This window comes from Eurosta solidaginis, chromosome 3 (genome assembly GCF_040869045.1).
Source record: "Eurosta solidaginis isolate ZX-2024a chromosome 3, ASM4086904v1, whole genome shotgun sequence".
NCBI classification, from domain to species: domain Eukaryota; kingdom Metazoa; phylum Arthropoda; class Insecta; order Diptera; family Tephritidae; genus Eurosta; species Eurosta solidaginis.
This window is the reverse complement of record NC_090321.1, coordinates 256,752,079-256,765,836: the sequence shown is the minus strand read 5'-3', so window position 1 is coordinate 256,765,836 and position 13,758 is coordinate 256,752,079. Positions and strand designations below refer to the sequence as shown.

Genomic DNA, 13,758 nt, shown 5'->3' with positions numbered 1-13,758 from the left:
AGTAGTCACAAAACTGATTCTCAATTCTTTCAGTTGCAGCTCAGCTCATTCTCAATTTTTTCTATCGCATGTAGTTGCCACACTGGATTGTTTCGAACAAAACTTGTAGTATAAGTTTGTCATAACATTTTAAATAGAGAACTTGTAAGTTATAGAAAAGTAAAGAATTAAATCGCAGGAAGGTAATTCACCACTGGAGTAACTTTACATGTAATTCGGCAAGCTTAATTCTCGTAACACTTTATTTTGAAACGATCCCAAAACAACTCAGAATTTTATGCTGTCGGAAACATCAACATTAAAAAAGGATATTTTTTTTATCTTATTAGATTCGTTCGCGTGAGTGAAAATTTGTAAAAACTTGAACAAAATGTTACTAACTTTGGAATAATCCTGTTAATTCAAACAAAACTTTTGCAACAAGAGGGCGCAATATTGCATTTGCAGTTAGACTTATTAGAAATCTGTCAATTTTACAGAATTTTGTTAACTTAAGAGCCATAATTTCTCTTTTGTTGAAATAACTAAACTAATTTGTTCGCTTGACAAAGAACTCTGCCGAATTAACCATAATTCGATCAATTTCACCGAATCTCCGTCAAGTCAAGAACAACAGAACCGATTTGTTGATTTTACTAGTACTACTACTAGTGTTAGAATACTAAGTATCTTAACCAAAGAAATATTTTTATTGGAAGTAAGGCAGAAATATTTTTTGAAATCGTTAACTTTACAAATGCTCAACGTAGATCTGATACAAACGCTTTGTGGCAAACTATTCCCATTGGAGAACAGACCCCAGAAACTTTAATTTCTCGTATCTAGTCAAATGGAATTTTGACCATTACTACATAGTTGGAACTTTTAAAACTTTGCAATGGTCATTCTAAGGACGTTGGCTTGATTAAATAAATGTTAGTTTGTGAGTATAATACAATTATATGGAAAAAAGTGTACATTTCAAAATGCGCACTTACTGAATCTAGGCCATAGATGGAAAAATTGAAGCGCGCTATTGGAAAGAATTTTTTTTAACTTTTAGACTGATTTTATAATAAAATTGATACAACCGAGCTCTGGAGAAATTTAGTTTAAAAATAAGATTCTTATGTACATAAAACAGAACTAGTTTAGCTGGGTTTTCCTCTAATGGTTTTCTTTGAAACAATTATTTATATAATGCTTTTTATTAAAATGAAGGTGTGTGTGTGACCTTGTACTTCACCACAACCTGGAATTAAGGATTTTCCAACGATTTCGATACATTCGTGAATTGCCGAGTTGTTTGTAAGCCAATTAAAATTACAAAAATGTTGGTCCATTTCTTTGAGATTGGGTCCTTTTTATACTCAGCGTGCTTTGCAAACAGAGTATTTGATTGGATAACGGTTGGTTGTACTGGTATAAAAGAATCGAGATAGATATAGACTTCCATATATCAAAATCATCAGTATCGAAAAAAAATTTGATTGAGCCATGTCCGTCCGTCCGTCCGTCCGTCGGTCCGTCTGCCCCTTAACACGATAACTTGAGTAAATATTGAGTTATCTTCACCAAATTTGGTACACGAGCTTATCTGGACCCAGAATAGATTGGTATTGAAAATGAGCGAAATCGGATGATAACAACGCCCACTTTTTATATATATAATATTTTGGAAAACAGAAAAAACTTGATTATTTAGTAAATAATACACCTAGAATGTTGAAATTTGACGTGTGGACTGATATTTAGACTCGTGATAAAAATTTGAAAAGATTTTTTAAAATGGGCGTGGCACCGCCCACTTGTGATAAAATCAATTTTACAAATATTATTAATCAAATAAAAATCGTTAAACCTATCGTAACAAACTTCGGCAGAGAGGTTGCCTTTACTATAAGGAATGCTTTGAAGAAAAATTAACGAAATCGGTTAAGGACCACGCCCACTTTTATATAAAAGATTTCTAAAAGGGTCGTGGACGAATAAAATAAGCTACATCTTCGCAAAAAAGAACTTTATATCAACGATATTTCATTTCCCAAGTAGATTTATAACAATAAATAGAAAAAACTCCAAATTTAAAAAAATGGGCGTGGCTCCACCCCTTTTATGACGAAGAAATTTTCTATGTTTCGGGAGCCACAACTCAAAGAAAACTTAACGGATCGTAATAAAATTGAGTACACGAAATTTCCCTATAACAGGAAATATTTCTAGAAAAAATTAACGAGATCGGTTAAAGACCACGCCCACTTGTATATAAAAGATATTTAAAAAGGTCGTAGACTAGAATAATAAGCTATAACTTAGCAAAAAATAGTTTTGAATCAATGATATTTCACTTATCAAGTTTTGTTGTAAGAGGAGATGGGGAGACATTTTTTTTTTTTAAACGGGCGGTGCCACGTGTTAGTAGAAAAGTAATTTATCTGAAATGAAATGTACAATTGAAGCTCACGCTGAGTACATAATGTTCGGTTACACCCGAACTTAGACACCTTTACTTGTTGCGATTAATTTTGGTTCCAAATGAAAACATAGTGTGGCAACCGTGGTATAGTTTATGAAAAAACAGTGGAACTGACCTGCAAAAATCGCGAGTACTCCATGCATGCATGTATGGAGTACTCGCTATGGACCAAGCGAGTGCTCCAAAATTAACCACAATTCATACAATAAATATGGTCTAATTAACATTGCGATTTCCTAGGACTGGACCATATACTTCAGCTCCAGTGGCGGATCCAGGCTGCTTTTTGAGGGGGGTCGATTTCAGTCAGTAATTATCAGTAACAAAGTTCACATCAAGATACTTTATACGTGAAAATGCAAGAAAAAACAACAGTCGAAACATATAGCAGACCTCTATTTTTTAGGGATAAATTTATTAGTATTTTTTTGCATTGTTTAATAATTTCATACACATATTTGGTTTCATTTAGTTATTCAAATTAACAATAGTACATCCAATTTTTTAACATCATTTTTATCTTCTGCATAGTTCATATTCACATACTAAGTTTAATTCTACGCTTCCCTTTTTTTACATATCTTTCAATATTAAGGTCAATATCAATCTCAATATCGAAATGGGTATTTAAAAGTGCAAGATCAGTGAGTCTGTTCTCGGACATTGTGAACCGTAACCACGTTTTCAACCGGCGAAGTGTCGAAAAACTCCTTTCAGCACAAGCATTGCTAGCTGGAAGCGTGGCCAGAATTTTGATAAGAGCATTTATTGATGGAAACCCATATTCATTACAATCATTTAAAACTTTTTCAGCTGATAGTGGAATTGGTTTTTTGTGTTCCTTATCAGACCAGCTTGCGTGGTAGAAGTGGCAGAACTTCAATTAAAAGAAAAATGGTGGTAGATCTACCACTTTAGTGGTAGAAGTTCGAACACTGGCGATTAACTTTCTCGCGATTCTACTGAAATTGAATATGTGCACTGCTGTTTCTACAGAGATGACAAATGGCCAGTAGAAAGTGGTGAAAAATGTGTAGAGTGAGAGTGAAGATTCCGAATAAACTTTATTCAATAAAGTAAGGTTTGTGCCAGTATGTTATCAACAGCGCAAATATTTCTGAGCATTGGACTGATTTGCATGAGCATTCTTACTGTTGACCGCTAATAATATTTGAAAATTGATACTCAATTAAAGCATGCATACAAAAACTGCATCATGAAAAGTAATGATCAAATATCCATCATTATATTTATACAAATACTGCATATAAAGAGTGGGTTTCTGGGACTCCGTGAAAAAAATTTTGTTCCGAATAAATTTTGGAAAAAAATATCTAATCTGTCGCTACTGTCCAGCTAAGCATTACATCAGAGTAATCCATGGAGTACTCCAGTGTGACACAAGTGGACCACATGATCCACCGATTTTTGCAGGGTGTGATCACACATACATACATGAATTTATCTTGAATGCATTAGCATTGAATCCAAATAAAGCTCAAAACGCCTTGTTGTGCACCATGGCGTATGAGTGTCAGCAAAACGATGAAATTCAATGCACGTCAGATAGGCAAATTTGTATTGTTGTTTACATACCAATTTTCAATAATAGCGCAACTTTTAAATTGCAATTAAAGTGTTACATGAACTTTTCGAAACTTAAGCGCATCCGAACTACTTTACTGTGCATGTCTTGTTATGGTAAAGTAATTATTTAGTGTGAAATCCTCATTATTAACAAAATAAGCAGTGGAAGTTAATGAAACTTTTTAACGCATTAACCGCTTAAACTTGAAACGAAAGTTGGTTCTTTTAAAATGCTAGCTAAAATGTGGGGAATAGCATAAGAAACAATTTTCATGTCTCTTTCCTCGCGATAGCAAAGCTTGCGGTTGTTTTTTCTTAAACTCAGTCACTCATTGCATTTCATTTCACTTACTATTTATAACTGTTTTATTTTTTTTTTTTTTTCTGCACTTAATCTCAAGTTGGATTTCCTTATCGAAATCTTTTTATCGTCTATTTTCAATTTTTTATTTTTTTTTTTTTTTTTTTTTTTTGCACTCCGCCCTACTTACGCCTTTACTCGATCCATTGCAGCCAATCTTTGTTATTCGTTCCTCCTACGTTTGCTAATTTCACTGTAATAAATTGTACTGAATTGCTTGGCTGTCTTAAAAGCACATTTTGGCTATTTATTTGCCATATTGTTAGTTTTTCGTTGAGCTATCAATATACACATCTACGTTCATACAAACAAACTGGTAACTGCATATCCTTCTATTGAAATCTAATTCTTTGTTAAGCGTGTTTTAGGCACTCAACCATTTTTTCCATTAGTCTATCTACTTTCATCGCTTCTAATGTTTTTACATTCTTTAAGCCTTAATACATTTTCCCAAGCAATTTTTTGCAAGTGTGTGTAGTTGTGTGGTTGTTTTTTAACTGATTTTGGCTCTGCAGGTGCCAAAAGTTGAACTCTACACCTACTTACGCTTTACAGGGTGCAGCGAATTTGCTTTAAGAATTATCTTTTATTTAAGGACACAAGAACTTCCAAATGCGAAGCTAGTTGGTTAATTAGTTGATGGCATAGGTGTCCACTGCCTGCAGTTAACGCTGACGAGCCGTTATTATGACACAACTCGTAAACATCCCTGTTGCTCTGCAGGTCAGCCACTAGAATTTTAAACCAGTTGTAGCTCGGACAACCCCCGCTTATACACATTCTCTGCCCTTTTAACATTGACACATCTTTATAACTGGCGTCTTTTCACTCTTAGCAAACTAAATGACTTGAGAGATATCACATTCTTACCTCCTGTCAAAAACTGCAGCCTTCAACGTATACTTTTTCTGAATATATCCATTATTGTAAACTTAATGCTTTCAGAAATATCCATCAAATAGGCTTTGTAATGGGATTTGTAATGCTATCTTATCCTTCCTTTTCATGTTCCTCTCTCTTCCCTCCCATCTTATTTTGAATATAAATAAAAGTATTAAATAGGTCAAAAAACTACTCACGTACTAAAGTTCAGTGAGGTTGCATCATACATCATTTTGTTTCAAATTTATCGATCTCTGATTCACTTCACAAAAAAGAGCATCCAATCCTCTCTCTAAAATAATAAGCTATCAACGTACCAAATCCTGTTACATAAGAGTAACCAGATCCGCAATAGCAATCGATTCAAAACACTGTCCGGATTCGAAAAACTACTCGGTTCTGAAAAAGTACCCGGTTCCGAATGCACCCATTTCTTGAAAAGTACCAGGATCCGAATAAGTGCTCAGATCCGAAACAATACAAAGTTCCGAAAAAATACCCGGCTTTAAAGAAAGTGCTTAATTCTTAGATATGTCGCTAATTTACTTCAATGTTAAAAGTAGCCGAACTCCAAAAATTATCCGGTTCTAAAAAAGACTCAGATCCTTAAGAGGGCCTGGATTAAAAAAAAAGATTTTAAAGAGAAGCAGGATCCGTCAAAGCATATGGCTCTCAAAAAATAACCGGATTCGGAAAACTGCTCGGTTCTAAAAAAGTTTCTGGGTCAAAAAAGAATCCGCATAGTTTTTTGACCCGATTACTTATTAAGAATCGAGCACTTTTGCGCATTCGGGTAGTTTTTTGATTATTGGTAAAAGTTCCTGGATCTACAAAACTAGCCGACTCCAAAAATGTACCCAGATTGAGAAAGGACCCGCTTCTGAAAAAGTACCCGTATTCACACAAATACCCGGCTCTAGAAAAGTATTCGGATCCAAAAAAACTACATGGTTCTAAAAAAGTAGCCGTTTGTAAAAAAACGCCTGGATAATTTTTCACATCCGGGTACTTTTCCTATTCAGTCAGTATTTTAGAAACAAAAACAAATATAACAAAGTCACAACATTCGAACCTAAACTTATGTGAATACCTTTTCACACATCCATACATACATACATAAGGATTTATATATTGTAGTAAAATATTAGTAACGGAAAAAATAAACACGAAGTACCAGATATTTTGACATATATTTTCATTTAAATAACAGACAAGTGAAAAGTACGGATTGGTATTTGTTTTTCGGTTCCAAATGTACTGTTGTTGCTATTTTAGCAGTGATTCGCCCCATCCAATAGGTGCGACCGATCACAAATTTTAATTAATATCCTCTAACGGGAGTTCAAGGAAACTTGCTGTTTCAACAGGGGGGACCATAATGAGAGGGGTATTAGAGGGTTGGTTCAACATTACAATTGAAGAGATGGTTGGTGTCATGTGGGGACACGTTGCAAACAGGGCTTACATTTTGTATGTCGGGGTTGATTCTGGATATGTAAGAGTTTAACTTGTTACAGTATCCAGATCGAAGTTGAGCTAGAGTGACTCGTGTTTTCCTGGGGAGTGTGCGTATCTCTTCTGCAAGTTTTGGATATTGTCCTTTGAGTACTAGATTCACCGGACAATTCCTGGCATAAAGGTCCGACGCATGTTTGTGGAGTTCACTGAGGGCCTGTTTGTGTTTTTTGGCTTCATACGGCTGTGTTCGCAGGTGTCGTATTTCCTCATAATGCTTACGGAGATCACTCCAGGGGCTTACCCTGGGCGGTGTTGACTCATCAATCAGATGTCTGTTCGGATTCCCAGGTTTCTAGGTATTTAGCAGGAACTGTTTGGTTGGCATCTCATTTCTCTCCCTGATGGGGAGTATTCTCGCCTCATTTGTAGATGGTGTTCTGGGGACATAAGAAGACAATCCGTGGCGGTTCTTAGAGCAATATTTTGGCAGGCCTGTAGCTTCTTCCAGTGGGCAGTCTTTTGGCTTGGCGACCATATAGGGGACGCGTGGCATGCAATCGGCTGGCAAATTGCTTTATAAGTGGTAATGAGCGTTTCTTTGTCTTTTCCCCAAGTACTGCCAGCAATTAAGTTAATAGTATATAGTGAAGCAGAAAGAGTTCAAAATATATAATTTGTTCTAAATAATGTCCAAAATGCGCCTCTAAGTCTTAGTTCACTCTGTCATTCTTCTTCCGTCCGAATTAGATCTAATTTCATTAAAAATCACATTTAAAATCAAGCCAAACCATTAGCTGGTATTTCATTCAGTACAATGTCATGAAGTTCTACTCTAACCTCGATGATTTCCCTAACTTTTACTAGAAGCTTATCGAAATGTGACAAAAAGCAGGAAACGATCAACAAAAATAAAACAAAAACGAAAAAGAAAATTATATTTACAGCTCTTTATTTGACATAAATCGGTCGGTGTTGTGTCAGATTTTGTTATATAGCATATATAAGTCATAGAAATTGTATCGCCTAATAAGACCTCGTTCACATAATCCGAGATAACCTTCATTATACTCAGTTGAGCAGAGCTCACAGAGTATATTAAGTTTGATTGGATAACGGTTGGTTGTACATATATAAAGGAATCGAGATAGATATAGACTTCCATATATCAAAATAATCACGATCGAAAAAAAATTTGATTGAGCCATGTCCGTCCGTCCGTCCGTCCGTTAACACGATAACTTCAGTAAATTTTGAGGTATCTTGATGAAATTTGGTATGTAGGTTCCTGTGCACTCATCTCAGATCGCTATTTAAAATGAACGATATCGGACTATAACCACGCCCACTTTTTCGATATCGAACATTTCGAAAAACCGAAAAAGTGCGATAATTCATTACCAAATACAGATAAAGCGACGAAACTTGATAAATGAGTTGAATTTATGACGCAGAATAGAAAATTAGTAAAATTTTGGTTAATGGGCGTGGCATCGCCCACTTTTAAAAGAAGGTAATTTAAAATTTTGCAAGCTGTAATTTGTCAGTCGTTGAAGATATCATGATGAAATTTAGCAGGGACGTTACTCCTATTACTATATATACGCCTAATAAAAATTAGCAAAATCGGAGAAGAACCACGCCCACTTTTAAAAAAAGATTTTTTGAAAGTAAAATTTTAACAAAAAATTTAATATCTTTAGAGTATATAAGTAAATTATGTCAACATTCAACTCCAGTAATGATATGGTGCAACAAAATACAAAAATAAAAGAAAATTTAAAAATGGGCGTGGCTCCGCCCTTTTTCATTTAATTTGTCTAGGATACTTTTAACGCCACAAGTCGAACAAACATTAACCAATCCTTTTGAAATTTGGTAGGGGCATAGATTTTATGATGCTAACTGTTTTCTGTGAAAACGGGCGAAATCGGTTGATTCCACGCCCAGTTTTTATACACAGTCGTTCGTCTGTCCTTCCGCATGGCCGTTAACACGATAACTTCAGCAAAAATCGACATATCTTTAATGAACTTAGTTCATGTACTTACTTGAACTCACTTTATCTTGGTATGAAAAATGAACGAAATCCGACAATGACCACGCCCACTTTTTCGATATCGAAAATTACGAAAAATTAAAAAAATGCCATAATTCTATACCAAATACGAAAAAAGGGATGAAACATGGTGAGGTAATTGGATTGGTTTATTGACGCGAAATATATGTAACTTTAGAAAAAACTTTATAAAATGGTTGTGACACCTACCATATTAAGTAGAAGAAAATGAAAAAGTTCTGCAGGGCGAAATAAAAAACCATTAAAATCTTGACAGTTATTACATATATAAATAAATTAGCGGTATCCAACAGATGATGTTCTGGGTCACCCTGGTCCACATTTTGGTCGATATCTGGAAAACGCCTTCACATATACAACTACCACCACTCCCTTTTAAAATCTCATTATTACCTTTAATTTGATACCCATATCGTACAAACACATTCTAGGGTCACCCCTGGTCCACCTTTATGGCGATATCTCGAAAAGGCGTCCACCTATAGAACTAAGCCCCACGCCCTTTTAAAATACTCATTAACACCTTTCATTTGCTACCCATATCGTACAAACATATTCTAAAGTCACGCCTGGTCCGCCTTTATGGCGATATCTCGAAAAGGCGAGCACCTATAGAACGAAGGCCCACTCCCTTTTAAAAATACTCATTAACTCCTTTCATTTGATACCCATATCGTACAAACAAAGTCTAGAGTCACCCCTGGTCCACCTTTATTGCGAAACCTCGAAAAGGCGTCCACCTATAGAACTAAGGCCCCCTCCCTTTTAAAATACCCATTAACACCTTTCGTTTGATACCCATATTGCACAAACGAATTCTAGGGTCACCCCTGCTCCACCCTTATGGCGATATCTCAACACGGCGTCCACCTATGGAACTAAGGATTACTCCCTTTTAAAATACTCATTAACACCTTTCTTTTGATATCCATATTGTACAAACAAATTCTAGAGTCACCCCTGGTCCACCTTTATGGCGATATCTCGAAAATGCGACCACCTATACAACAACCACCACTCCCTTTTAAAACCCTAATTAGTACATTTAATTTGATACCCATATCATACAAACACATTCTAGAGTCACCCCTGGTCCACCTTTGTGGCGATATTTCGAAACGGCGTCCACCTATAGAACTAAGGCCCACTCCCTTTTAAAATACTCATTAACAACTTTCGCTTGATGCCCATATTGTACAAACAAATTCTAGGGTCACCCCTGGTCCACCTTTATGGCGATGTCTCGAAACGGCGTCCACCTATGGAACTAAGGATTACTCGCTTTTAAAATACTCATTAACACCTTTCATTTGATACCCATATCGTACAAACGCATTCTAGAGTCACCCCTGGCCACCTTTATGGCGATATCACGAAAAGGCGGCCACCTATACAACAACCACCACTCCCTTTTAAAACCCTCATTAATACCTTTAATTTGATACCCATATCGTACAAACACATTCTAGAGTCACCCCTGGTCTACCTTTATGGCGATATTTCGAAACGGCGTCCACCTATAGAACTAAGGCCCACTCCCTTTTAAAATACTCATTAACACCATTCGTTTGATGCCCATATTGTACAGACAAATTCTAGGGTCACCCCTGGTCCACCTTTGTGGCGATATCTCGAAACGGCGCCCACCTATGGAACTAAGGATTACTCCCTTTTAAAATACTCATTAACACCTTTCTTTTGATACCCATATTGTACAAACAAATTCTAGGGTCACCCCTGGTCCACCTTTATGGCGATATCTCGAAACGGCGTCCACCTATGGAACTAAGGATTACTCCCTTTTAAAATACTCATTAACACCTTTCTTTTGATACCCATATTGTACAAACAAATTCTAGGGTCACCCCTGATCCACCTTTATGGCTATATCCCTAAATGGCGTCCACCTATAGAACTATGGCCCATTCCCTCATAAAATACTCTTTAATGACTTTCATTTGATACACATGTCATACAAACACATTCCAGGGTTTTCCTCGGTTCATTTTCCTACATGGTTATTTTCCCTTATGTTGTCACCATAGCTCTCAACTGAGTATGTAATGTTCGGTTACACCCGAACTTAACCTTCCTTACTTGTTTTCGTATAAATTTTCACTTCGATAATCGGTAGTTATGAACAAATTTTAGAAATGTCGGCTTTTTTGCAAGACCTAAACCATCTCTCGCATGTCAACTCTAAATAAAAGCAGGAAATTAAAAAAAAAAACTCTTCTGGCTTGACCTTTTCATAGTTACACCGACATATTTCGAAACAAAATTAAAAATTATGTCGGTTTGGCATAATCAAATAAACATTTAACAAACATCTGCAAAATGCTTTCTTCTTTAGAGACTGCTCCAACTGCCGTCTTTGAAACTGATTGCCAAAATAATACCACAAGTAACTGCGGCGACCTGAAAAACGGAAAAAAAATGATTGAGTATCATGTACCCGTGAAGTTCTATGTATAAAATATAGGAAAATAATAACTTAAAGTTAAATAGGGGTTAACTGAGGTAACTTTACCAGAAACAAATAATTTTGAGATTTTTGAGAAGAGCTCCGCCGGCTCTGATATCGACAAGTTATTGTTTCATTATCGGCTTTAAATCGATAGCAAGTTATTACCGTCAAGTTACCGCTTTGTCATCATTGGCTTGTCATTGCTTTTTGGTTTTTGTATTTTATACTGAAGTTTTATCTGTATCTGTTTCATTTAAAACCGATGAGTCGTCTATAATAGTTCTTTAGACCGCCGATAATAGACTGTATAGAAATCGATAACATTCACATCCACAACTTTGCGATATCACATCCGTAACAAATAGAAATAGGACAGGTCGACAGCATCTCAGACCCAGAAACCGGACTATATATTTTGATGCGATGAATCGAAATCTGGCCTCAAAATTGCCCTATCAGCACTGGTTTTCGAGATATCCTAACCTAAAAGTTGAGGTTTGAGGTTATGTAGCCTTGCAGATGTTTTCTTTCCAAAATTAAAGTATTCTTCTTTCAAATGGCGTTGAGCTTGCTCAAATATCATTTTTTTTTTTCGCTGAGATATCGCATTTTGAAATTTTCATGTTTTTAAATTTTCCTACACCTGAAAATCGATTGAGATAACATAGACATGATATAGTCGATTACTAATTTTCTTGAATTGTGTCTTATTTTTTTTAAATTTTGTCTCACACCATAAGTGTGCTAACTCACCACACCCCTCACTATCTCACCCTCGGGTACCGAGTCACACACAGCCCTGGCCCCTAGAAACCACCCCTATCATACCGCAAGCAGGATAACCCACTTAACCCTGGGGACCGCGTTTACTCGCATATTTTTCTTAAAATAAGTCTTATTTATCTAGATATCTCACACCACAGGTGGGCTAACCAACTTTACTCCTAATCCACCAACCCTCACGTATCTCCTAAAGAAACATGAAAATTTCAAAATGCGATATCTCAGCGAAAAAAATTATATTTGAGCAAACTCAACGCCATTTGAAAGAAGAAGACTTGTGTTTAAAGATGCCATCCTTTAATTTTGGTGAAAGAAAACAATTGCAAGGCTACATAACCTCAAATATGGGCAAAAACGGTGTTTTTAGCACTTTTAGGTCAGGATATCTCTATAGAAAAATTCTGAAGCCAGATTTGGATTCAGCGCATCATAAATCTTCGGGAATATATAGTCTAGTTTCTGGGTCTGAATGTTGGTTAAATTTTTGTCGGCCTGTGTAATGGATAACTTTCCAATAATATATCCTTAGCTTTCGATAAATAAACGGAAACTTTTCCACAGTAAATCGGAAGTTTTCGACAACTTTTTGTTAAATATAGATAAATTTTCGATAACAAATTGATAAAGCGCCCATAAAAAATTGATTAAACTTTTATTACAAATCGATAACTCGCTATAAAAAATGTCCATATCTTTTGGCTAAATTTTCTATACTTTGTCGATTATTAGTCGATTATCATTTTAAAAGAAACCGTTTACCCGTCGATAAAAAATCGATAACCTTTCCTATCAACAGCAAATTTATAACTACTCGACATCAAATCCACAACTCTTTATCTCGTCGATAACACACCGATAGCAAAGCGATAACTCTTCGATAAGAAATGCATAAAACATGCATAACCGATCGTCGATAGCAAACCAATAACTCATATTTAATAGTTCTTTAAAGTTTCGATAGTAAATATAACATGCCGTCCCTGATTTCGGGTTTGTATATAATCTTTCCGCTCCTTTCCTCTCCTTTCTTTTCTTCTCCTTTCCTTTCTTTTTCTTTCCTTTCCTTTCCTTTCCTTTCCTTTCCTTTTCGTGCGTTGAATTGAAAACCGTAGCGATATTCATAAGCATCGTTACTTTTTACCGTCTTTCAGTGAGTTTTACAGCTCTTAGGAATGCTCTGGATCATTGAGAGACTTGAGAAGCAGATGTCGTGAAATTTTCGCACACGTGAAATGTGATAGGCAGATGTCGCCGCTGTTTTTCATTTAAATCATACGGCGAAAGGCTAAGCAGCGACATCTATTTTTGAAAAAGTAGGTATATTAAAGGCAGCGTTGCCAACCTAAAAAGAAATAATTAACAAATTATCTGGCACACAAATTGAACGAGACTTCTATCTGGATTTATCTGGCTCAAATCGTTGTTGCTGCATTTACATGCAAAATTATTTATCTGGCTCATGATTTTGCCACCGGATGATAGCTTTTATCCACATCATTATCGACATTATTACTAGCTACTATTTTTCGTCCTCCTCTTTTTCTGTTTGATCTTCTCTACATTTACTTCTATTCGTTATCTCCTTTATATTGGCTTTTCTATCGTTCTTAATATCCATTACTGATTTGCTGTCGGATCATATCAACTCTACCCCGTACTTTCTTTCCACATAACGCTACATCTTAGTG

At 35.8% G+C, this 13,758-nt stretch overlaps 2 protein-coding genes across 3 annotated transcripts in view; one reads left to right on the top strand and one right to left on the bottom strand.

Annotated features, from left to right (window-relative positions):
* Positions 1-13,758, bottom strand: part of LOC137245421 (dynein light chain Tctex-type protein 2B) — an 83,841-nt gene that overhangs the window by 9,073 nt on the left and 61,010 nt on the right. Inside the window, exon 1 of one of the 2 annotated variants that reach the window (XM_067776067.1) lies at positions 4,534-4,617. The exons of the other annotated variant lie outside the window; for it this stretch is intronic. Coding sequence (XP_067632168.1) covers positions 4,534-4,550 — 17 coding nt within the window. The 5' untranslated portion in view covers positions 4,551-4,617. Of the gene's footprint in view, positions 1-4,533; positions 4,618-13,758 lie in introns of those variants that run through there. 2 annotated transcript variants of the gene reach the window in all.
* Positions 1-13,758, top strand: part of Tsp42Eq (Tetraspanin 42Eq) — a 152,580-nt gene that overhangs the window by 103,518 nt on the left and 35,304 nt on the right. The window lies entirely within an intron of this gene.